The sequence below is a fragment of the Stylophora pistillata genome, chromosome 5 (assembly GCF_964205215.1).
Source record: "Stylophora pistillata chromosome 5, jaStyPist1.2, whole genome shotgun sequence".
NCBI lineage: Eukaryota > Metazoa > Cnidaria > Anthozoa > Scleractinia > Pocilloporidae > Stylophora > Stylophora pistillata.
In genome coordinates, this window is record NC_142523.1 from 35,057,203 (window position 1) to 35,080,941 (window position 23,739).

Consider the following 23,739-nt stretch of genomic DNA (forward strand, 5'->3'; position numbering starts at 1 on the left):
CACCTTTTAAGCTTCTGATTACTGTGTTTGAGTAGCAGGACAAAGTGGCATTGCAAGTTGTCTTGTGAACTTCTCTTAGAGTGATCTTCCGAGAGGGCTTTGGGCCATATTCCTCTCGCCTATACTGGGTTTTTAGCCCGTTCGAGAAGGTGTCCAAACACGTACGCCCGTTACGAGCGGCGAAGTTCACAAGGTTCAAGCCACTTAGCGAAGCGAGCGTGTGAAAAGCGCGTGAGGTGTAAAGTAAACTTCAACTCAAACAAGCAGTCGACTCGAATCTGCGAACTTCACCGTTCGAGCTGCAGCTTTGGTCAAGCTCCACTCATTTTTGGTCACAAGTGCGAAGCTCGACAATTACCTTGAGTTTACGCCCTAGATGGAAGGAGTCGGAGGTTAATTGTCCCTCGTAAGTAGCTGCATGCAATTGAAGGAATTACAGAAATGGAGGAGAAACATACTTGCATAGGTCATTCCCCAGCTCAATGTGAATAGCGAATGTAGCTTAAAACGGGATCTTGGCACTTGCTTTTCACAAAGCGGGTAGGTCACGCTATTACTTACTGAGATACGAAGCCACAGTTTTGTGCGTGAAGAAAAGTTTTGCGTGGGTTTTTTGCTCCATGCAACGGAATTAGAAAATGATTCTTTTACTTGCGGGTTAGCTAACAACGTCGAAATGATCTTCGCGATATAATTACAAGAAAAGTCATTGTAGAGAAAGAAGTCGGAAAAATCAGGCTTTGACAAAATGCGAACCTGTCCCTCGTCATATAGTCACGGGCGCTACTACTGACTCCCCGATTGAGCTACGAAGCCTCATATTGGGGGCGAATACACTGTGCTGAGTTTTACGTGGGTTCTACGTTACCCGTAGGAGAATTTGATGATCTCAAATGGTATAATCATGACATTGACCGGTAAATGACAAGTAATGAATAGCTTGCGAGCGGGCTTTCATCGTTAGGACAGCGGCGCAAGCGTTTCTTTGCCATAGGGCACGTGTGAGGACTTGGCATTGAGCAATGCAGCGGGAACCTGCGAGAGGTCTGGAAACTTCTCCTTCACTTGTCTCAAATTTTCGTTTTCGCGGGAGGAACACACATGTTCTACAGCTGATGAGGGCCAGCTGGCTCGCTCAAGCTAAGCGATAAATCGCAACTAAAACAATTGCATAAATCACCTGAAAATAGCAGATTTACGGGGGCAGTAAAATTTATTGTCCTAGAGGCTGCAAATGCGAACTGTAATTCAAGATCGGCTACTTGGAAAAGGGAACGGAGAGCGTTTACTTACTTCTTCATTTCATACTCAGTATCGTTCTTCTTGATAAAGGAGCAAAAACACAAATCGAGAACTTGTTGTCGAATTTTTCCCGCAGTTTGACTGATATCTAATCCAATTAGTATATTTGAAATTTTTCATGTCTAAGATTTCCTCTCTACGAAAAAAAAAACTTGAAAAAAAAAAAAAAAAAACACGTCCAAATGATTACTTTTTAAGGTTTTACAAACTAGAATTCAATTATCATGACGACATACTTTAATCCAAGTTTAACTTTTATTTTTAGTACGGAATTTTCCGCCATTCTAAAGCGGAAAAAAATGGAAAGCAAGACAGAAGAGAATTGTCATCATAGAGTAGAGGTACAGAAGACGAAAAACCTGACCAGCATGAATTAAAAAAGTGATAAGCTCTTGAATCTCGTAACAGAACTGCGTTGGAGTAATTTGATTTCTGAGATGACTGGGTGGAATTTAAAATTCGTGAGGTAACATTGTGCATTTTGAGGAAAAAGATTGAAAAACGTGTCACTGGATCTCATTACGAACTTTTTTTTTACATTCCTAGATTACTATATGATGACAAATTTGGCACCTGGGGATGTCGACTGTTTTTATAGATACGAAAGGAACATGAAATCCTTCAGAATAAAAACAAAGTTTTTTTTTATATGGAAAATCAAATTCCGGTATTTACTTGTTCCATGCCGGGATCTAGATCTTTAACATATGCAAACATCACGTACTGTTACATCCCACGTTGCATTTTAAGTTGTGATTTCATTTTTGCGGTTATTTTTGTTACTTGTTTAGATTTCATCTTCGTGCTTCGGAAATAAACAATTACGTGAAGAGGTTTAGCTATCGAGTGGAGAAAATCTTCTATAACTTTCCCTGGCATTCTTTGATATCTCGGCTATTGCAGATTATATAGGCGTTCATTGCAAAGATTAAGAATGTAAATTTGGACCTTTTTCGCTGTCGAAAAGAATGGGCCTTAATTTGGTTGTCTGAAATTAAAGAGTGTTCGTTCATTCCACCGCTTGCATAGAACAGAGATATTGTCAGGAAGTTCTTGGGACTGGAGGAACCTTTTAATTTCATATCATTTCCCGGCATGAAATGCAGGTTAACTGAAAAAAACTCGCGGAGCTTTTATTCATGTTTGAGGGAAATTTGATATAAAGGTATTCTTAACATGTAATCTATAGTTTCTTGAGATATCGATAGGATATCGTCCGGAAGAAAAGTTCTTAAAAACCAACGAAAGATTTTCAAAGAATTGCATTCCTGACACAAAAAAATTGTAATATTATCGCAAGAAAGGTCGAGGAGTGGAAGTTACAGCATAAGCTTCGTTTACCTTGATTGTTTCAATGCTACATTGTAAAAATATTTGTTAGGTAAATAGAGACGATAAGTCTGTAAAGGCAACACGAAAAAGAAAATTTGAAACTATATACTTAAGTATTAAAAAAATCTTTCTGCGACACGAAGGTCGACAAATTAAAACTGAATGTTTATAGATTGGTTTTGCGCTTTCCATTGAGAAAATGGAAAGCGGAACACGTAAATGCAAACCATATTGTGGGTTCTTGTTCAACAGATCGGTATTCGTAGGGGTCTTCGTACAGTTTCTTCCATACATTTTCCAATTTTAATGCAATATCACTCGCTACATTGAAGATTTCGGTAATTACACTGAGGGGATCTTGCATATCGGACTGACTCAAAACGCTGTTGAAGACAGTAACCAAATAGTCAACAAATTTCCTTCTTCATAGAAATGCTAATTTTGAAACTAAATACTTCGTTTGTCAGTTCTTGCTCTGGTTTGTCCGTTCTTGTGGAGAAGAGAAAAACCGCAAAGATAGCCTTAAAAGAAAACAAAGCGAACGCCTCATTCGTGTGTTTCTATGGCGTGAAAAATTACAGAGTTAATATAAACAACAATAGCCTTGAATTTACTTTTCAGAATGTTTGAATTGATTTACATGCCTTAATAGGTTATGCTAATGTTAACACAATCGAGTTTGCCGTGTGAGATCAGAAGGTCTTTTGTCTTTGGGTATTTGAGAGAGATCCTTTGTTCCTTGCACGTGAGCATTCATGTTAGCACCTCTGTTTCAAATATGTTTCTTACCATCTGATTGGTCCGGATGCAAATTTCCTGCATCGTGATTGGTTATCAGTTAATAGGACAGATGAGACGTAAAGGGTATTTAAATATTCGCGGTTGATGAAAGTCAGATTTAGTGACAGTGAATTTTGCTCGAGGAGCGAGTTCACGGTGTTGTTTCGTCGGTTTCTTGTCTTCAGGAATAGTTTTTCAAACGTGTCTCTTTATTGAAGATCCAGGGAAGCAACTGGTAAGTTTTTCAATCGCTTATCGAGTGGTTTTGGAAGTTAACTGGGCGAGCTGTTTAACCTAAAGGATCACAGCCGAGAACTATTTGCTTGTATTGTAACACCAAAAATGGCTTGTTCCTTCTGGGTAGAAAAAATCTTTAACAAACAGCGATCTTGCAAGAAAAGGGTTCTAAATTTATTTTAAAGAAATAATTTCCCTAATGCCTAGTATCTGATCGCGTGAGAAAACCTCGTGGAATATCATAAATAAAGCAGTGTACAGTTTCCGCTAAGCAATTCGTGGAGTCCATCGATTACCCTAGCGAGAGTGTTGCTCAAACTTAGCCCATCTGATATTTGTGTTGATGGTTTCGCAACTTTGATAAAACACGCTTTAAGCTTTACGACCGTGAGTTATTTTTTTTTTCTATAATCAAAAGAAATTCTAGTGATTCTCTGTTCTGGTTTTGAGTTCTTTGTGGGCGATCTAATGCATATTTACATGTTGTACAACAAAGCTGGAAATTTTATGACAAGTTTGCTCGATTTTTAGATGTTTGTTGGTTGAAATATAGTAATAAGTCTCCTTTCTACACTGAAATGGAAGAATATTAATCAAAAGGGCCAAAAAATATCGAAGAGAACCGGCTTTCGCTCGCAGAAATTTGCGGAGCGTTCATTGTTATTATAAGAAAATCTTCGAGGCGTTGAGGTGAGATGGAAAGCGTTGATGTCGAAACAACTTCAAATCTAAATCTCTAAATTTTTACTTGCACGTAGAGATAGTAATCGATGGCATTTACTTTGTTAGGGGTTTTAATTGATTGTGCTAAATTTCTATGTCAGTAAAGACGAGCAAAAGTTCGATTCGTTGTGTTCATGCATAATTCTTAAATGCCACATGTCATAGCAATTTGGTATCAATTTTTAATCTAACATGTAAAATGCAAGGCATTGATAATTCCGTCAAAATCAGCGAAGGAAAATTCTTCAAGCCCGATGTCTAACTTCAGTTCATAGAGCCTATAACTGATAACATTTTGGACAACCAGGACATCGCGTTTTTTACGAGGGAAATGAAAGTTCCGTGGCAGCGGAATATTCTTTAGCTTCATGAGCCTGCAGATTTTTCATTGTAGTTAGTAAACTGTGAATTCTCCGATTGCCTTAAAGAACATTTTACCCGAGTTGAAGATCAGAAATTTCTCTATCGTCTTTGTTGGGTATTTACAAGTTTAAAGTGATCGCAGAAGCCCTCTTGTAATTTTCGTGAGTATCGGGTATCTTTCGAGATCAAAACAAATTTCCTTTCTGCAGGGTTCTTACAAAAAAATTAACCCATGAATTTTAAAATATCACTTCTAAATTGGCCAGGCCCTTGCAGGAGTTTACCGCATTATCATATCAATAAGAGTTACCCTCAGATTTTAAACAAACAATTTTTAAAGTGCAACTCCTGTTTTTAGCGAGAACCTAATCTGGCCGTGCGGTTGCAATTTAACAGAAGTGCTCTGATAAATAATCTCCCCGGGGTTAGAAATGGCCTGATTTACCTCCAACTTTTCTCAAGAGCTCACTTTGGCTGTGCTCTGAGAAATATTCAATAATTTTTTCCTTTCTCTGCTTTCAATAAATTGCGGTGAGTCGAAAAGTCTGCCTACCATAACCTTGGCACGTTAGGAATGGGATTCCCCTGGTAAAACACATTAGTCGTGCATACTCAAATCTGTCTCAAATAACGTGACTTCGGCGTGAGACGAGATCTTGCCTTGAAGCCATACATGTACTTGAACAAAATGAGAACTGTCGACTCCACAGATCAAAATGTCAAATGGCAGTCACACGCTTTAAAGGAAAGATTGCGAAAGTTCAACAGTAGTTCTTTACTAGCAATTGTGGGTTCAGCAAGGTGAAATCACTGTAACTTCTTGATTCATTGAAGGTATGGGATTTATTTATTATGTTCAAAGGCTTTTTCGAAATTTTATTTAAATACCTGGATTGTTATCATCGGATTATAGGTCTCTAATTGTTACGGGTTTGTTTTGATTGTAATTTATCAAAGCCTGTGAGCATTTAAAATTTTTGATGGCTTTTGTGTGACTTATTTAATTTGAATCTGTCTTTCAATCCACAGTGCTTTTAGACAAGATCCTAGAAATAAAATGCCTCCAGGGACAAAGAAAAGAAAGACAGAAGAATGTTCTTTTACTAGTTTTGTTGGTGGAAGCCCTCGATATATCACTAGACTTTTTCTGCGGGAGCAAAGGGCAAGTGGAATTGAAAGCATAGGACCATATTTTGGAAGCTTACCTCCAGAAATGCTGAACCTCTTATTTTCTTACCTAGATGCACCGGCGTTGTCCTCCATAGGGGCAACTTGTCACATTATGAATTCACATGCCAAACGTTTATGGAAACCGTTGTGCACAAGGCTGGCACTTGTTCACAAACCCACTGTTTTGTGTGTGGCAAATCCATTGAGTGAGGAATCAGTATTTTCATATGATAAGGCAGTTGAACTTTGCACAGGTGAAAAGCGTTGGGAAGTAATGGCAGCAAGGAACTGGCTATACTCAAAATGGCGTTGTGTGGTGTGTTATCGCAGCTGTTCTCACAGAGTAGATGCTCATTTTGATGTGACACTCTGTGATAACTGTCACCCTTTGTTTTACAGACGAAAATGCCATGCCAAGGTATGTCAAGCATCACTTCCTTGTAAGCTACAATCCCAGATGAGATAATTGTAACATTTATATACAGCCGTTCCCTAATGCCATCATCTGTGCCTTGGTAAGGGGTGTATAATTGTTATTTTCCATTGATCATAGATTGCAGCTTTGACACATTATAACTGCTTAGAAGAGTTAAGTTATCGCAAAGTTGAGAGAAAGTCTTGGTACCCTGACTTTCTTTCTCTTCTCCCCTTGGACTCCCTTATGTAAGGTTTGGTTAACAGTTTGCAGGTACTATTTTGAATCCTTTGGTGGAGCTGAGGAGTCCAAATGATCCTGGTTGGTTGGGGGCACATAGATATGGGCTCCATTTTTGCTGTTTTCTTGACTGTAGTGTACAGTTGTCTTAAGAAGAGAGGAGTGTAAGCTTGTTCAATGACAGGTAGTTGAATGTTGGAGCAGGTGGCGAGGAGTATATAAAAGTTTTATGTCCTGTCATGGGAATGGAACAAGGTTGATGCTGATCCTTGCAGAATGCAAACTAAGACTTGCCACATTTCAACCAGTAATGGCTTGGCCAGGTACCTTTTTACTGTACATGTAGCTCAGTGGTAAGGGATGTAGAACACAGAGTATGAGATCTAGATCAACTTTAATTCCTTACCATGCTTAAAATTTGCCATATTTCTTATTTATGTTAACTGTATGGTCATCAGTTTAAAAAATTGTCCTTCTGATCTTAAAAGTGACACTTAAATTTTTATATCCTAAACCTTTTTTTTTTTTTTCTTAGGAGCAATTCAGTCTCACAGAGAGAGATCTTAGGACCATTGACAATGACTCTTACGAGTTCTTAGTATCAGATCTTATTACTCTTGCGAGACGGAAATATGGAAGCAGGGAAGCACTACAAGACAGACTTAATCACAAACAACGGCAGAAGAACATTAGAGAAGCAGAGAAACAGTGTGCTTTAGTCCAGAGAGAGAGGGAGGTGTTACAAGCTCTAGAAAGCTTGAACAGCTCCTATAGTGATATAGAAACTGTTGATGCGCGTTGTATGCCATATGTTAGTACTCCTGCAAGCTACCAGTATGCTCCACAACAATCAGCTGAGGATGCCGCTAAGTGGCTGATTGGATGGAAGAATAGACAAGAGACAAGACAGAAGCTGTTGATGGCTGAAATTGAGGCAAGGTCAACTCGGTGTAAAGGGTGCAGAGCTCGCTATGATTATAGGTAAGTGTTTGGGATTATGTCTCAGTCAATGATCAAGGCTTGGGAGCAGAGGCAATGAGGTAGAGCTCATCCAGGTCTTCAAAGTATGAAGTAACCAGGAGTATCTAGCCTTCAAGCAAGCTCCCATTTTAAGGCTTACAGCACAAGCATTTATTTGCCCTTGAGTAAGTTTCGTGCATTGATCAAAGTGAACTGGTGAGAGGTCTTCAAAGGATCTTACCAGTGCTGCACAAAAAAAAACTTTCCAGTGTAGAAAAGCTTGTGCTGAAGTGCTAGTAATGAGATCCGGCTCACTGGCTAAAGATTATCTCATAATTTATATTTAATTTAATTGGCAGTCTTGCAACTCAATTTAAAAGGAACCTTAGCTTTAAGCTATATTGAAGAAATTTTAACCATATATATTTTAGGCATTTACTGATGAAATATACAGTGTAAATAGTAATTAGTGTTGAAACTGCAGATCTCTCTCCAGGTTACCATCAGCGATCAAGTGCACTCATGTCCTGGAAGAAAATGCCACAAAGTTGATGGAAACTATTAAGGAACATTTCAATCATGACATAGTTCATTACACACGACATGGACAACTGAACATGGAGACTGGAGTATATGATATGGAGCACCGATCAGCACAAGAGCTGTTCTTGAGAAATGAAAGGAGAACAAAGCTGATGGAGGAATTAGAGGCCAGGAAAACAGAGTGGCCTTCCATTTTAAATGGTACAAGTTAACCTTAATTTTGGAGACACATCAGGGATTAATTTACAGGCACTGTGATAAATACAGAGGGGGGGAGGGGAGGGTCTACACCCAGCCCTTACCCCCTCCCCACCTAACCTGCAGACTTGCGACCAAAGTTTGGACCCACTGTCTAAGAATCCTGGATCTGTCTTTAAAGTTAATGTGAACAGGTCACTCTGACAAACTCATCTCCAAGTATTGTTTCTGATTAAACACAATTTAAATTGTATGACCTTGTTTGTGGTTCAAGGAAATTTTAGACAGAGCAAAGAATTTCAAGAATATTCTTTATGTAGCCTGATGCCCTTTCTGCTCTCATTTTTAAATCCAAACAGGACAAAAAAATGCCATGAGCTGCACTTACGCCCAAGATTTCATCTACAAAGGTGTGGCTGTATTGGACAATGATGGGAACAAGTGTCGTCTGCGTAATGCCAAAGATGTGGCGAGGGTGATTTTAGCAAAGGCTCTTGGTTGGAATTCAAGAAACAAAGAAGTAATGAGTGAATTGGCTAAGAAAGGATTTTTTCCACCATTTGATAGCCTCAAACTAGAGAGTCATCTTTTGATGGATGACTTTGTTGAGAGCAGTGTTGTGGTAAGTAAAACTTTCCCCTTGCAAACAAGTAATAGTACATGTGCAAAGTGGCAATATTCTTGTAGGTGGTCATGGATTCAACTTGCCCTCGCATTGTCTGGGTTTATCATAGGTTTTGAAGTATGAAGGACGTGAGAGTTTCACTTTGACTCCTAGGTGGGGTGGTACTTGTAAATTTTATCCTACTTAGTGGGTGGTACTTGTAAATTTTATCCCACTTAGTGGGTGGTACTTGTAAATTTTATCCCATTTAGTGGGTGGTACTTGTAAATTTTATCCCGTTTATTATTTCTGAGGGCTGGTTGGTACCCAATGAATAGGACCAGTCATTTTTTATAGGGGTGGGGGTGCTCAGAGGATATTTTGAGAAGGGATCACTTAGTTATCAGGTGGGACAGAATGGGGGGTGGGGGGGAAGAAGTTGCCAGTAACAGATTACATCGTATAAAGGGAGGACAATAAAAATTGAATGCTAATGAGAAGGGATTATTACAATACTACAGAATCTTAGGGGGAGGACACTAGGCAAAATTTTGTTGTACACAACCAGCCTTCACCTCTTTTCCCTACACTATAGATAATGACAGGTCCTTAAAACTTATAGAAGAGTTTGGCAAAGAAATCTAAACACAGTGACCCTGATGTAGACTTAAAGTAAAACCTGACTCAATCTGCCATCTTGTGCAACTTTTCTACTGTTATTTTCTCTCCTCCTTCCAAAGCTTAATGCTACATGCCATTGTATTTTATTTCAGGTTCATGGTGACAATATTATTGCTTGCTCTTCAACTGAGGTGGCAGATAGAATAGCTGTGATTGAAGGTTTGGAAGAGGAACAGAGGTCGTCTGCTGCACAGAGATGTGCACGGATTTATGCTGAATGCAACAGGAAACCAGGTGAAACCTTTAATGTAATCTGATACACTGACAATACTAGCTAGTACTTCACAGTGCGCTAATAAGTTATTGCTTTGAGGAAAAAAGTTTACAGTTAACCAAAGCAACAATAATGAATCACCACTTTGTGCACTTACAAAAGATTACATTAAACTTTAAAGATCCTAATTATAATAGTTCACAATTAATAATGGTTGATATGATGTTGTTTATTCAAACCTTTTGCAGAGAGCTGAAATACAGGTTTGTTACGATGAGATGTTGTTAAGGTTGAGAACAGACATCAGCATATCAGGCGCCTCTGGCAGCCACTTCAGTCTGTCGATCTCACCCATCCCACCCCAGGGGAGGCCATCCATCACACAGGAATCTCATGTGAGAAATTAACATCTCCTACCCCAACCCTGCAAGGGAAAGGACCTCCATTTATTCGTCCCTATCTGAGAAGACTAGAATATCTAACCGTTTCTTTGGTTGTAGGACCCAGTGGAGTCCATGAATGAATTTTAATCTCAAGGCTGTGCTCTAAGGAAAATTGAATGAAGCCCAGTGCTCTGAAACTGTGAAATCCAGTATGCCAAGCATACGCTTTTTATGAAAAAAATGAAATTCCTTAGTCGCCCAAGAGCAAAAGTAAGGTACCAGGGGTCACTGGGTGCTACTAGATCACTGCCTTGAATCTTAATTGTTAGAGAGATTTTTAATTACGGGTCATAAAAACTCTGTGCCAAGGCTCCAGATAAGTCAGACATCTTAAGGAAGAGCTCAAACCCTCCAAGAAGACTCAAAATGTTTTTTGAAAAACAATAGCAATTAGTATCAAACATCTTTCTTCACTTGTTCACCAAGCTGCAAATTTATCATCTCAAATAACCAATGGTCATAATTTTTCCATACAGATATAACAGCCCTGAGACAAGTGCGGAAAAACAGTCTTGTCAAAAGCCTGAATGTTAGGTCTTTTTCTGAATGTGGGCCCAGCTCTGATCGCCGGTGGTCTCCCGCCCATGAGTTTGTCAACTGGTAGGCTAACTTTCTTAAAGTTCTGCACATTGAATGCGAGACAAACAAAATTAAATTAAATGTAATTTTATGCTCTCAGGCAGGAACTGTTGTTTCACACCCATTGTAGATTTCTGATTTAAACTGTGGATTTTGAGATAGAAAACTGCTGCTTTAACCAAGTATTTATCCTTTTTAATATAATTTACTCCTTGTTCTCTTTGTACTCCCTTTGGAAATTCTTGCCCAGTAAAAAGGAATGCACATCTTTGCTACCTCATTTATTTTAACAATTTATAAGGGAGGGGAGGGGGGGGTATGCCTCATTCCTTCTCAGGAGGGTGGTGCCCAGTGCATCACAATCAGAAGCTTAGAGGCTGAAAATCTCAATTTAAGTTTACTGTGCACCTTCAGTGGTGTCTCGCATGCAAGCAACGTAGCGCGTCCGGTTTAAACTGTAGATATCTAAACCCCTATATCAAATTAAAGCTTGTAGGACTGGCTATCGATCAGACTATACCAAAAATTTTGAAAAAAAATGAATTGTCGAATTTTTCACGTCTTCTAAATGCGAGCACCTGAATCACCTTTTAAGAGCTACAAGTCAAAGGGAATTTGTTCGATTGCTCTCAAATTTTGACAGTAGCTAGTTTTACATAGAAACAACAAAAATTTTTCTCCAAATTTTTTATTTCTAAATACTTCTTTTTCAAGAGCGATTTTTGTTTGATCACTCCACATTTTTTTAATCCTATTTCAAAAATGTTCTGTAACTTTTCACTGAGATTGAATATGGCAAATTGCAGATACGTTTTTTTAGGGCTTCGGCACCGGAAACGGAGAAACACATTGAATAAGTGAAAAACAAATTCGCTTTGACCTGCAACGTTCAAAAGGTGATTCAGGCGCTTGCATTTAGAAGTTGTGAAAAATTCGACAAATCAGTTTTTTTCAAAATTTTTGGTATAGTCTGATAGCCAGTCCTATAAGTTTTAATTTGATATAGGGGTTTAGATATCTGCAGTTTAAACCAGACGCGCTACATCACTTGCACGCGAGAAACCCCTGAAGGTGCACGGTAACCTTAATGCTGGACGTGAATAATTGTCTCTGCATGATTTCTTACTAAGAAGATTATCAATGACAAAGAATTAAAGTACTTTTAAGAAAGAATCTAATTCGTATAATTATTTCTTCATCAATTTTTGTCTGTTGCAGTGGAACAACTACGTCACTCTTTGGATACAAGTTGACCACACCGGAAGCAGTTTCATCTTTAATTAGGCTAAAACAACAAATCCACTCTCAAACAAAGATGCTTTAGAATCATAAATCGAAATTAATATCATATTAAGAGAAATTTTTGTATAAAATATTTTGTTTGTGAAAGTTGAAAGTGAGTTGATTTGCTAGCCTTTGAGTGATATCGTAAAGAAGGATGAGAAATAACCAAGCATCATTGTTTAAACGGGTAGTTTAAGAATTTTACAATTTGTAATGATTGTCACCGGTATTAACAAACTCGGCAATGTGATATTTGGATGTCAAGTTTTTTTGTATCACAACACATCAAAAGTTAGGACTTGAGCACTTAAGAAATGGTGTCTCAGTTTGTCACTGAATTATTGTCATTGAAAATGTGGTTATTCTCAGGGTAGTGTTCAAATGTCTATAGTGTTCTTGTAAAGAAAAAAAAATTCCCATTGATTGCTTTCTGATTCCAAGATTCTAATTGCGCTAACTAAATGCATAATCATACTACGAGAAATGCACATGGATCACGTACAGTTCGATGAGAGTACATGTCTCTTTTATTAATAATAGTTATTATTCATTATAATGTTCATTCATTATCATAATGGTCATGTAATATTTTATGAAGGCTATTTGCAGCTGTGCAATTGAAGTGTTGATAAAATTTATCACGCAAGACTTTTCAGCCTCTATTTTTCTCAGATCACTCTCAACAAAAATTTATAGGATTTAGTCTGTGCGTGTGACAGCATGAATAGAATGTACAACTGTCCAGGGATATTCTTTCATCCAGCATTGAGAAAATGTAATTTAGTTTACGGGGAAATACATGTAACTATGATTTTTGCAAGGAAAACTCCTTGCAAAAATTAATGTATCAAATTATGGAAAGAACTGAATGTCTGTGTTGTGATGCCATTTTGCATTTAATTTGTAATTATTTACAATGGATTTTTTAAAAGACTTTTGCCTTTTGGTAAAAGAAAAAAAATCAGCAATAGTGTGCTATACACAAAATTGTTAACTTAAGCTTAGTCCTTTAAGGTTCTTCACACTGTTGGCCATTTCTTATGATTTTAGCTCAGTCAATTTGATGTTAAATCAAAGATCTCTCTTTTTGTCCTCATTCTACTGGAAAATATATTCAATTCCATTGGGAGAAATTCCTATTTGGTTACTCCACAGTGTTTGGCTAAAAATGTATTAAATAACAGTCAATTTTCTTTCTTTTCTGAAATACCATTTGGGGCAGACCCCAGCTTAAACATTGTTCACTAACTTTCTATGGTTGTCGCTCAAAATGTCAGCTTTTTAACTCTTTATGGTGGCCAATTTACAATTTGAACTTAGTTGATATTACCAAAATTAATTACCTTGCTACCCCCACCTACACAGCACCACAGTTTCTTTAGAAACTTACCCTCTTTATTCATTTCTATGGTATATATGCTTTTTGCACCCCACTGTTTCTTGAACAGTTGCAGGTGATTATTTAATAAACATTGTCTCTCTCTCTCTTTGCTGTGAAAACATGTTTTTACTCAAATCCAATGCTACAAGGCCTTGCTTTTTCATAACTGTATAGAGAAACTCTTACCAGAAATTTTTGTACTACAACAACTTTTTTATACCAAATGCTGTACAAGGAGTTGATGCATCAAAATCGATAAACGTACATAAAGAGGTAGTGTAAACCCTGTTAGACAATAGTTTTGTCAACAGGAAAATTAGGACAAAGTTGAATAATTGTAGTTTCTAAAAGTTCACTAGTCACAGTGATTTACAAATTATGCAGTAACTTAGCTTGCTCAAAAATTTAAGCTGATATTAGTGCTCCATAGGTTAGAGTTGCGATAGAATAAAATATAATTTAGGAATTTGTAGTTAAAGATTGACCATGCAAACATTGTCAAGAATTCTACTCTTTCCAATCTTGTTACTATTCAAACTGAAGATTATTCAGGAAATAAACTCCATTCATAAACCCTTGTCACGTGTCATTATTCAATTAAAAGAAATTTAATTATTATTAATAGTAATTTTAACAAATTGACAGTGGCTTAGCACAGTCTGTACTCTTATCAACATCAATATTAATCAACTCAGTGGTTAAAATGTTGTAGACTTACAAGGCACAACCTTACAGACGACTAAAAAAACCACTGTTGATATGTTAAAATTACTATTAAAAATTAACAATTGATTCTTTCATTGCTTGACATGATGTGTGGCATGTTGACACGAGCAGTGCTGTTTTGTTTAGGGGAATTTGGGAGTTGATCAATAAGAATGTTAGGGGATTTTTCCAGAACAAGAATTTTTATGTATTTTGTTTCAGGTAAAAATATATAATAGTTTCATTAAATTCAAGATTGTTTCGTTAACTAAATCATAACATGTGGAAGCTTGTAAAAATATATTTTTCAAAAAATTTAGATAAAATTCTCAAATATTCAAGATTACTTTTCTGGAATAAACTTAACCAGAAAGTGTTCATATGCTGCCATAAATCCATCTGGATCTTCCCAGTGTGGGTAATGTCCAATATTCTCTGACATTGTTGAAAATGTCCCTTTAAAAACGAGTTCCCTAACAAAAAAAAAAGATGGAAAAAATATTTTACGACTAAAATAGGTAGACTGTTTTTCCGGAGACATGTGTAACAGTTGCTGTTAGCAACAAAGGTGTCATTTTTGGTCATGCGACCAAAAAGATGTTAGCACAAAAGGTATACATACATAATAACATTCCTTTGCATTTCTTTACCTGCGCTTTTGCTGTCTGTCATTGTTTATCAATTTTCAAATACAACATGATCCAGCTAAAAGTGTTCTATATTATTTCTTTTCAGCTAAAATTGAATTGATTATCTTAAGCGATTGCCTACATGTATGCTTTTCCCATGGATATAAGACCTTCCTTGTTTTTTTTTTGTGGAAAAGCCCACCATCATTTGATACTCAGCAAAGTGAAGGAATGCAATCACGTGTGCTTAAGATACATTTGAGGTGTCAGGGATAGATCACATGAGCTTAATTCAAATATGTTTCTCTCCAGTGGCAACTGTTTTGTGTCTCTCTGAAAAAACCAGTCAACCTGTTTCTGTATTATTTTATAACTAATTATCAAATGATATTGCAAGACCTTTTCTTCAGTTCACTTTTGAGCTAAAAACATTGACTATCTTTCATGTTCTACGTACTTGCATTATGAGCAGATGTTTGAAAAACAGATCACAGGTTAAATAAAAAAGGAGAGGGGGGGGGGGTGGGGTGTAGAAGCCACATCCCTAGACACTCGACCCTTCAACTCCTACAAGTGGCTAGCATTTAATTTCTATCTTAAAATATCACCCTTAATCAAATATTAAGATCATGAGAATACACTAATTGATCAACAACATAAGAAGTGCATGATTGTGAAACAAATTCTCCTTGTCAGCATTACAGAAAATGCATAGAGAACAGGATACTAATGTCAAAGTGTAAAATATTTATCAGGCCTTGACACTAACAGTAGCCAACTAACCACAGACTAGTAGAAATTCAGTTTAATTTGGTTAGTGGTTTTTGATTTGCACTAGCCAGTTTGGCAAGTAAACAAACTGAAATTGTTATAAATCTAAAGTTGTCACTAGTCACATGGCTAGTGAGTTGAAAAGTGAGTGTCAAACCCTCTTTACACCACACACACCAAAGGCAGCTCTTAAAGTGTGAGCATTTACCACGGTGACCCCAAAAATTTAAGGACAGATGATTTACTTCAAAAATTAATATAAATAATGATTTAACCTGTATTTGACAAGTGTTTGTGGAGGATTGATTGGATCTGCAGGTCCATAGATAAAGTGCACTAAAAACAGACAAGGGGAAACAGAGATTGATTTTCACCTCCTAATAACTGTCAGAGGCTTAATGCATAATTATTAACCTATTCCAGGTTAAATGCTTCAATCAGTATTGTCCAACCTCAACAAATACATTTTAAGTACTAAAATCAAACATCATTCCTAAATGAAGAAAGTTACTGTCAGTAATGTTCTGGTGAACTAAAAGGATTCTGTCTTCTTTTTTGTAAATTTCTCTCTCATCAATAGATAGACAATAATGTTTCCTTTGTGAAAAAGAAATTTATGTTAACTGGATGTGTTAATAAACTTATTTAATTATTATTGTTTGCACTTCTTAAATCCACACATAGAAGTCAAACCATTTTATATTAATTACTAGGTTGCAAAATCATTTGCAGTCAAGAAACCAATTCAGGTGTCAGAGATGTGTATGCCACATTTGATTGGTTAATCTGAAGAAGTTAAAATCTCCATCCATTTCAGTCCTGAATGATTTTCATTATTTTGGTGGCCTTGTTCTCCATAGATGCATTCTAAGCTGAAAATAAGATGCAATTTGCTGTTACCTGGCACTGCTGTGGTTTGCATGATACCAGTCCATCTTGCTTTGTTCTCCTTCCTCTCATTTATGTATTGTAGAATGCTGATCAGAAAGTATTCAATAAAAATCAAGAAGGCTGCATTTAACTTTAAGTGTCACTCCTCTAAATCCCCCGATCAATTTTCTTTTACCCCATGCACTAACTGCTTGCCCTAAAAGTATTCTATATAGACATTTCAGACATCAGTAATAAAAACTCCATTCTTATTTGAATCATAATCTTTCAGCACCAGCAAATATCTTCAAACAAATCTTTCCTACAATCCTAGTCTAAACTTTTTAGGATACTCACATTTTATCTTCAGTTGATGGGACAGATGTCTTTAAAGAAACTAAAAGTTGCAGCTCGGCTTACCTGGGTACCACAAGGTAACCATCCTTATGCCTCATAATGGTCCAGAAATCTTGTAACTCTTCTCTAGGAGGCCGTGTGCCAGGGCCAAACACTGAGGCAAGACTGGAAAGGTTCTTTGATGGTTTTATAACCTAATCTTAACCCTAATCTAACCCTAACTAACACTAACTCTAACCCTTATAACCCTAACTATAATCAAAACTCCATGGATATCTCTTGCCGTGCGCATTATCTCCAACCCTACCCTTTGCAGTCTGCAGTTTTTCTATTTCATCGTTATGCTCGTTGATCTTGTTCATTAAATTTGTTACACCAGATTGAAGCCAACCGCCTTCGTTGCTCAGCCTGGAGATTGCACATTTTAGCTCGGCTTCTTTTCCACTTCAAAGAGGAAATCAGAGAAGAAAAACCGGTTGAACTTCTTAGATCAAATGTCTGAGATTGTCAAACATGTTACTGCGCATGTTCATAAAATGAAGGCTTGGCTACCCAGTGATATAAAATTAGCAATTTAACCCTAAACCCTAACTGCTTCGCCCCCTCTTTCTAATAGTTACTCTTAGATAATATTTTAACTTCATTTTATTTTATTTTATTTTGATTTTATTTACTTATTTTTTTATTTTTTTTTATTTTTATAATATATAACATATATTTTTTACAATTTTAAATTGAGTTTAGGAGCGTGCTGTTGTTACAGAAGTCGCTCCCTCAATTCTAACACCTAACTTTTATGTTCATTTTACACACTCATTCCCACCCTTGTATATGCTTTGTTCCTTTTTTACCCACTGATCACGAGTTTGCTCATCAGTGGAGTGGGAACCCATTTTCATGGGATCCCATACATCAACACCAAGGGAAGCCACAAAGGTTGCTAGTGAAACTGCTGGTTAATATATTTAATACTATACAAATGAGCTGATAACATAAATTGGCCACCATAGAGAGATTCTATAGCATTTCAAGCATTATCCCTTCATCTGCATGAATCAACAGCTTTAGAATCTTTCTCAATGGTGGTGAGTGCATACTTCCTTACATTCATGGGGTGCTGGTTTGGTTCCATTTATTTGAAATTAAGAAAATTGAAATAATATTGAACTTATAGTAATGCATACCTTCTTGCAAAGATTGGATAGCTCAATAGTCTTGTAATAAGAGGTCCAAACCATGGATTTGACACTAACTGCAATTATAATACATTGAAATCATGAACAAGTATCTTTAACCACTTAAAGTGTTGCCATGATTGTAATGTTAGTTGGTGTAAAAATAATGATAAAATAATTCAAGCAAAACATTACCTTCTGAATTACTTTAGGGAAGTTTGTGTCTGGAAATATACCTTTAAATTGATTAAAAAATAATAAAGGGAGTTAATAATATATTCAAGCATTGAGAATAAAATTAACTTTTTCGAATTAGACAAGAAAAAGTTATCATCATTTGTGCTAACACTCATACAAATGGGAGCAACATTTTCAACATAAATTTTTAAGTATGGAACCTAGTAGCAACATGGGTGATCACTTCTTTGTACTGAATCAAAATTAATCTCTTCATAATACAATTTTTCATCACCTCATCTGCAGGCATTTTTAAATTCTAAATTTTATATTTCAACTGGGTTCCTCGAGTGGTTCCTTTCTGATTTAATTTTGTTGTTGTTCAAGGTGCATTTCTTTTCATCAATATGAGATACAGTGTAAATATAAGAAGTTGTTCACCTCCATTAGTTAAACAAAGGGACTCTATTTTGACAAACTCTGCTGGATCCAGCTCTTTCTTTTTCCTTTCTTCATATCTGCATGACAAAAGAAATTACCATTTTCAGAGAATCCAAGAAACAATAATCTAACTTACATTTTAAAGACATTTCATTTTTTTTTTTATATTGAAAAGAAAATTACAATATGCTGAGGGCTGCACAAGTGAAGGAAGTTTAACCCCTAACTCCCATGAGGGACTAACTAAAAGACAGATTTTCTGCTTACCCAGGGCCAGACAAACAACTACCTACAGACTAGTAGAAATTCAGTTTTGGCTAGTGGTTTTTTATTTCCACTGGCCAGTTTGGCCAGTAAACAAACTGACATTGTTGTAGCATCTAAGTCGTCACAAGCCACTTGGTGAGTAAGCTGAAAAGTGAGTGTTGGGCCCTGTTACCATATCAACACAAGGGCATAGCCAGGGGGGATCCTGGGGTGCCCGCGACCCCCCTTGGTAGGTCTTCTTTAGAGCAAACAACCTACAATATTCAGGTGGTGAAAACGCCATGACAACATCTTGGCCATAAAAGCCATTGATATGGGTCTTCATGCCGTGATAATACGACTGAGCCCTCTGATATACGCGGGAGAGCAGTGGTGTAAATGGTGAGTAGCCTCTGTGACCCCCCCTTTGAAAAATCCTGGCTACACTCCTGCAATACCATGTGAAGCAGATAAGTGATGAGACAAAAAAAAAAGGAACAAGGGGACCATTTGTTGATCCAATACCAAATTCTCCAAACTCATCCCATAAAATTGAATGGCAGACAGTAAGGAGAATTGCTAAATGAGATCTCGGGAGCAATAGGGTTAATTGAGTAGCCCTACCAAGAAGCATCACTAAGAATCTTGGGGAAATGATTCAGGCTTACTCGCTGTTTTGAATCCAGTATTCATATTCCCCATGTTGTTCTCTATACATTACCTAAAGTGCTGACAAGGAGAATTTGTTTAATATAAAGAGCTTTTTTTAATTGATGATCATTTTCTTTATTTTCATGACCTTAACGTTTGATTCAAGGGTGATATTGTAAGGAGAAATTAGATGTTAGTCACTCATAGGTCTTATTTTCTATTTTTATTAACGATATCAAAGCTGTTAATACTAATAAGAATCTTCTAGTTAAATTTGCTGATGATATAACTATTAGTTTACCAATCGAGGCAAATGTAGGCTTAGATGAATCCGAAACGGAAATCCTATCCTTTATTGAATGGTCCGACAAGAACTGCATGAAAGTCAACTTGACGAAAACATGGGAACTTCTCTTACGAGGAAAGACTTCCAAGACGCCTCCTGAACCACTCGAGATCATAGAGAGGAAAGAAAAACTGAAACTATTGGGTGTTACCTTTGAGCAAGTGCCAGTTAATTGGGACACTCATATTGATTACCTACTTAGTAAGGCTAGCAGTAGGTTGTATATTTTGAGAATATGTAAATATTATGGCTACCCTATTGAGAATTTGGACTTACTTTTTCAAAGTTTGATTCTTTCAGTTTTTACATATGCTATTGAGGTCTGGGGGTGTGCTTTTTATAGTAAATATTTAAGTAGAATTGATAAGCTCTTTGCCAGGTGTTATAAACTGGGTTACTGCTTAAAGCAACACAGTATCTTGGATATCCGTTGTAATAGAGATAAGAAATTATGGCAAAGGATCTCTTCCACCAACACTGCGTTGAGCGATCTCTTACCTCCCCAGAGAACACGGCAGTTGAGAACTAGGTCGCATAATTATATTTTGCCTAAGGTCCAGACAAGCCGTTTTAAATCAGTTTTTATTAATAGATGTCTTTTCAATAGTAATTAATACCTTTTCTTTTTCCTTATTCATTTTATTCATGTTATTCATGTTAATTGTAGCACGTCTGTTTGCACAATAATTCTTAATAAAGACCTTTATAATAAAGACCTTTATTATCATAGGGTCTGTGGAGGTGCGGTGGCCTCATGGTTGGTGTGCTCGACTCCGGATCGAGTGGTCTGGGTTCGAGCCCCGGCCGGGACATTGTGTTGTGTTCTTAGGCAAGACACTTTACTCTCACAGTGCCTCTCTTCACCCAGGTGTATAAATGGGTACCAGCAATTTAATGCTGGGGGGGGAACCCTGCGATGGACTAACATCCCATCCAGGGGGGAGTACAAATACTCCTAGTCAGTTCATGCTACAGAAACCGGAGTTAAGCACCGGCCTAATGGGCCACTAGGCTCTTAAACAGACTTTACCTTAATACCTTTTACTCTTAGGGTGTAAGGGTTATAATTATTCAAACTCTAGAAAAGCGCAGCCTCATACAAGTTGCACGTAAGTTAGGAATCAAATAAATGTAAAGGTCATATAATAATAGTGTAATATAAATTATAAAGTAAAAAATCTGTAATTCAGTTATCCATGTACCTTGCAAGCATCTCTAGAGCCACTGTATCACCCAAGTCATGGGCCAAAATGTGAACTTTGGTAATTCCAAGGTAATCTAGAAATGCCTCTTGTAATGTGGCTTGCTCCATTACTGTGTATTCTCTTCCACGCTTGATAATAAAAAGAATATGAATACATTTAGCTAGCTAACTAGGGATGTGTATGATCCTGCATTTCCACAAACTTTCAAAAGTGTCTGCATAAAATGTCATATGAGTAGACCACTAACAGCATTACTAGCTTAACTCTGTTGCTAAAAATTAAATATTTCTAATCACATAATTCCTACCTCAATTGTCATTTGTAATTGTAATTGTTTTTTGTTTCATTTTTTTTTTTTCTTATTGCGTAGGAGTCTAGTTAATGGAACGTTAGCTCTGAGAGATCTCTCCTGCCAAATTGTTTTTGGCGAAGCTTATAAATATATAAAAGAAATAAATAAATTACCATGACTAGTTGCTAATTAAAATCAAAACATGAATACAAGGTTTTAGCATTCGGAACTGTTTGTCTGAGTAGGTCACATATAAGGCTGTCACTGCATAATGCAGAGGGAGATAAAGTGTGAATGCTCAACATGGGGGCTGCTGAAATGACGAGCAGTTGAACAAAACTATCGGTGATCTCTGATAGTGCCCTTGTGTGCAGACACTCTGTAGAAGATTTGCTGATCACTAGCCATTTTAACATGTTTAACCATCACCAGGACAGCTCTGCTTGTAATACTTACAGGCTTATCGCTGAATCCTAAACCAAGCATATCTGCTGCAATAACTCTTCCAAAATTTCTTTTGAGTTTTTCCCAAACCTGAAATATGTCATGATCAGAGACGAATATAATTTTACTGAATAATTTAAAGATTTACAAATATGTCAACTGTTCCCATTGACAACCCTTTACTTAAGATGCACAAGTGACAGCCCTGGTACTACGATTTTCAGTTGATTGAGGTTCAATGGAACCATGGCACCCACATCCCGTGCCCATAACCTCTTTGGTTTGCTATCCTGGAAAACTAGCTCAGTTTTCAGTGGCAACATGTTGCTATAATTAGTTACCCCTTCTGGAACATTGATTGATTCTGAAGCGAGTGAGAAAAGCTGCCTCATTTTAACCTTTTTCCAACAAATGAAATAGTAGTTATTAAATAAAAGCAAGTAAAAAGAGATCCTGGATTAAAAAAAAAAGATTGTTTCTTAACCCCTCCTGCCTTGCAATGCAAGTAGAATTCTAAATCACGTTTACCTTTGACCAGTCATAATTACTGGTAGGAAATCCATGAATACAGAGAACCACAATATCTTCATCCTTCTTATAGCCTCTAAAATCTGCAAATAATTTTCTTATTCATAAGTTGTTAACAACAAACATGAAGTCTGCAAACCATACCAAACTAGGAGCTTCGAGGTCATTTTTCTTTTTTAGTTATCTTCAATATTTTCTCATAGGAAATTACTATAAATTGGAGGGGAATGAGTTTGCGAATAAGGTTGATAATGAGCCCAGGGAGCCTTACATTGCCGCAGCCTCTTGACCTGACCTCCCAGCATTAAGTGACTTTGAGCATTACTCCCACCCCCCCACCAAGGGATGTCATTCTACCAGAGTGTCAACTCCTCTCCCCTTACTCAAAGTATCTCATCGGGTTTCCTGAAAGTTTGCTTGTGCCAATTTCCCCTTTCACTCCCAAGATCTCATTCATAATTCTCCTTACTCTCTGCTCTATGATTCTTATAATATTATTGGAGAATTTCACTTTGAATCGACCAATAATTTGCTCATTGTTATTTTTTCTTGATTCTCATCACTTTTCTACTTGATTATATTGATACGGTAAGGAGAAATTCACTCTTGGTCACTTATAGAAGTTAAAGGAATAATACTCTTTGTTGGTCAGAGAGGGATTTAGAGTTGGGAGTTAGAATCTTTGCCAAGACAACAGAAGTACCTCAGCCGTAACTCAAACCTGGACCCTACGATTACAACGTTATATCGTAACAAACCATCGGGCCGTGAATTAGGCCTCAGCGTCTTTCACACTAACAAACCCATTTCACGTCTGTGGAAACGAAATCGAACTCGTTTTGGATGTCCACGAAAAACGTCAAGGAGTGATCTTGCTTTCCTTCCACATGAATTTCATGTCTTTTACGCTCAAGTTAGTCTTCATTTCCCAGACATAAATTAGGGAATGCCACGCTTGCAGTGGCTTGTATACAAAGCTTCTTTCATTCAATTTGAAAGAGGGCTTTAAACATTCCCTTCTGCACGACTCGCGACGAAGTTTATTTCAGAGTAAGGAATTAAAGCCCATTATTCCTTCCACGCACTCAAACAAAAGTACGAAAATCCAAAGGGCAAATTTGAACCATTTCAATTTCATTTCCAGCTCAAAAAAAAAGGTTTATTTTAAATTGACAGGCAAAAATTTACTGCGAGTAAACATGCATATGACTCGCGCGCCACATCTTACCTTGATAGAATATCGCGTTCCCCTCATAATTAAAATATTGCCCCATTTTTCGCCATTCCTCTAGCCTCTGAGAGAAATTTGGAGCAGGTAAATTAATAAAGGAAGCGATTGCAACCGCAGCTACGGCACAAACTATCTGAAAATTGGAGACCGCCATGCTAAGGAATCTTGGATGTGTGATCTTTCGCGCGCGGCCTGGAACAAAATAACTCTCCCCTCCCCCGC

General features: G+C 37.1%; 2 protein-coding genes across 7 annotated transcripts; one reads left to right on the forward strand and one right to left on the reverse strand.

Annotated features, from left to right (window-relative positions):
* Nucleotides 1-13,892, forward strand: LOC111332471 (uncharacterized). Of its 5 annotated transcripts, XM_088760201.1 has the most exons (9): nt 3,227-3,649; nt 5,448-5,571; nt 5,767-6,325; nt 7,098-7,543; nt 8,007-8,266; nt 8,623-8,885; nt 9,641-9,782; nt 10,682-10,805; nt 12,003-13,892. In XM_088760201.1, exons 3-9 carry the CDS (start codon nt 5,795-5,797, stop codon nt 12,106-12,108), a joined length of 1,872 nt encoding a protein of 623 aa, XP_088616327.1. In that variant the 5' UTR covers nt 3,227-3,649; nt 5,448-5,571; nt 5,767-5,794; the 3' UTR covers nt 12,109-13,892. The 5 variants fall into 5 exon arrangements, with proteins under 5 accessions (XP_088616328.1, XP_088616329.1, XP_088616327.1 ...); XM_088760202.1 differs by lacking the exons at nt 3,227-3,649; nt 5,448-5,571 and adding an exon at nt 1-540; XM_088760203.1 differs by lacking the exons at nt 3,227-3,649; nt 5,448-5,571 and adding an exon at nt 1-406.
* LOC111332472 (mesoderm-specific transcript protein) lies at nt 13,556-23,715 on the reverse strand. Of its 2 annotated transcripts, XM_022937816.2 has the most exons (11): nt 23,515-23,715; nt 22,287-22,369; nt 21,771-21,848; nt 21,020-21,150; nt 18,575-18,651; nt 18,152-18,192; nt 17,966-18,033; nt 16,845-16,946; nt 16,455-16,531; nt 15,830-15,890; nt 13,556-14,627 (listed from the first exon to the last, which is right to left on the reverse strand). In XM_022937816.2, the coding sequence occupies exons 1-11, from the start codon at nt 23,669-23,671 to the stop codon at nt 14,498-14,500; spliced, it is 1,005 nt and encodes a 334-aa protein (XP_022793551.2). In that variant the 5' UTR covers nt 23,672-23,715; the 3' UTR covers nt 13,556-14,497. The 2 variants fall into 2 exon arrangements, with proteins under 2 accessions (XP_022793551.2, XP_088616331.1); XM_088760205.1 differs by lacking the exons at nt 13,556-14,627; nt 15,830-15,890; nt 16,455-16,531 and having other exon boundaries at nt 16,881-17,225.
* Between the last annotated feature and the right edge of the window lie 24 nt (nt 23,716-23,739).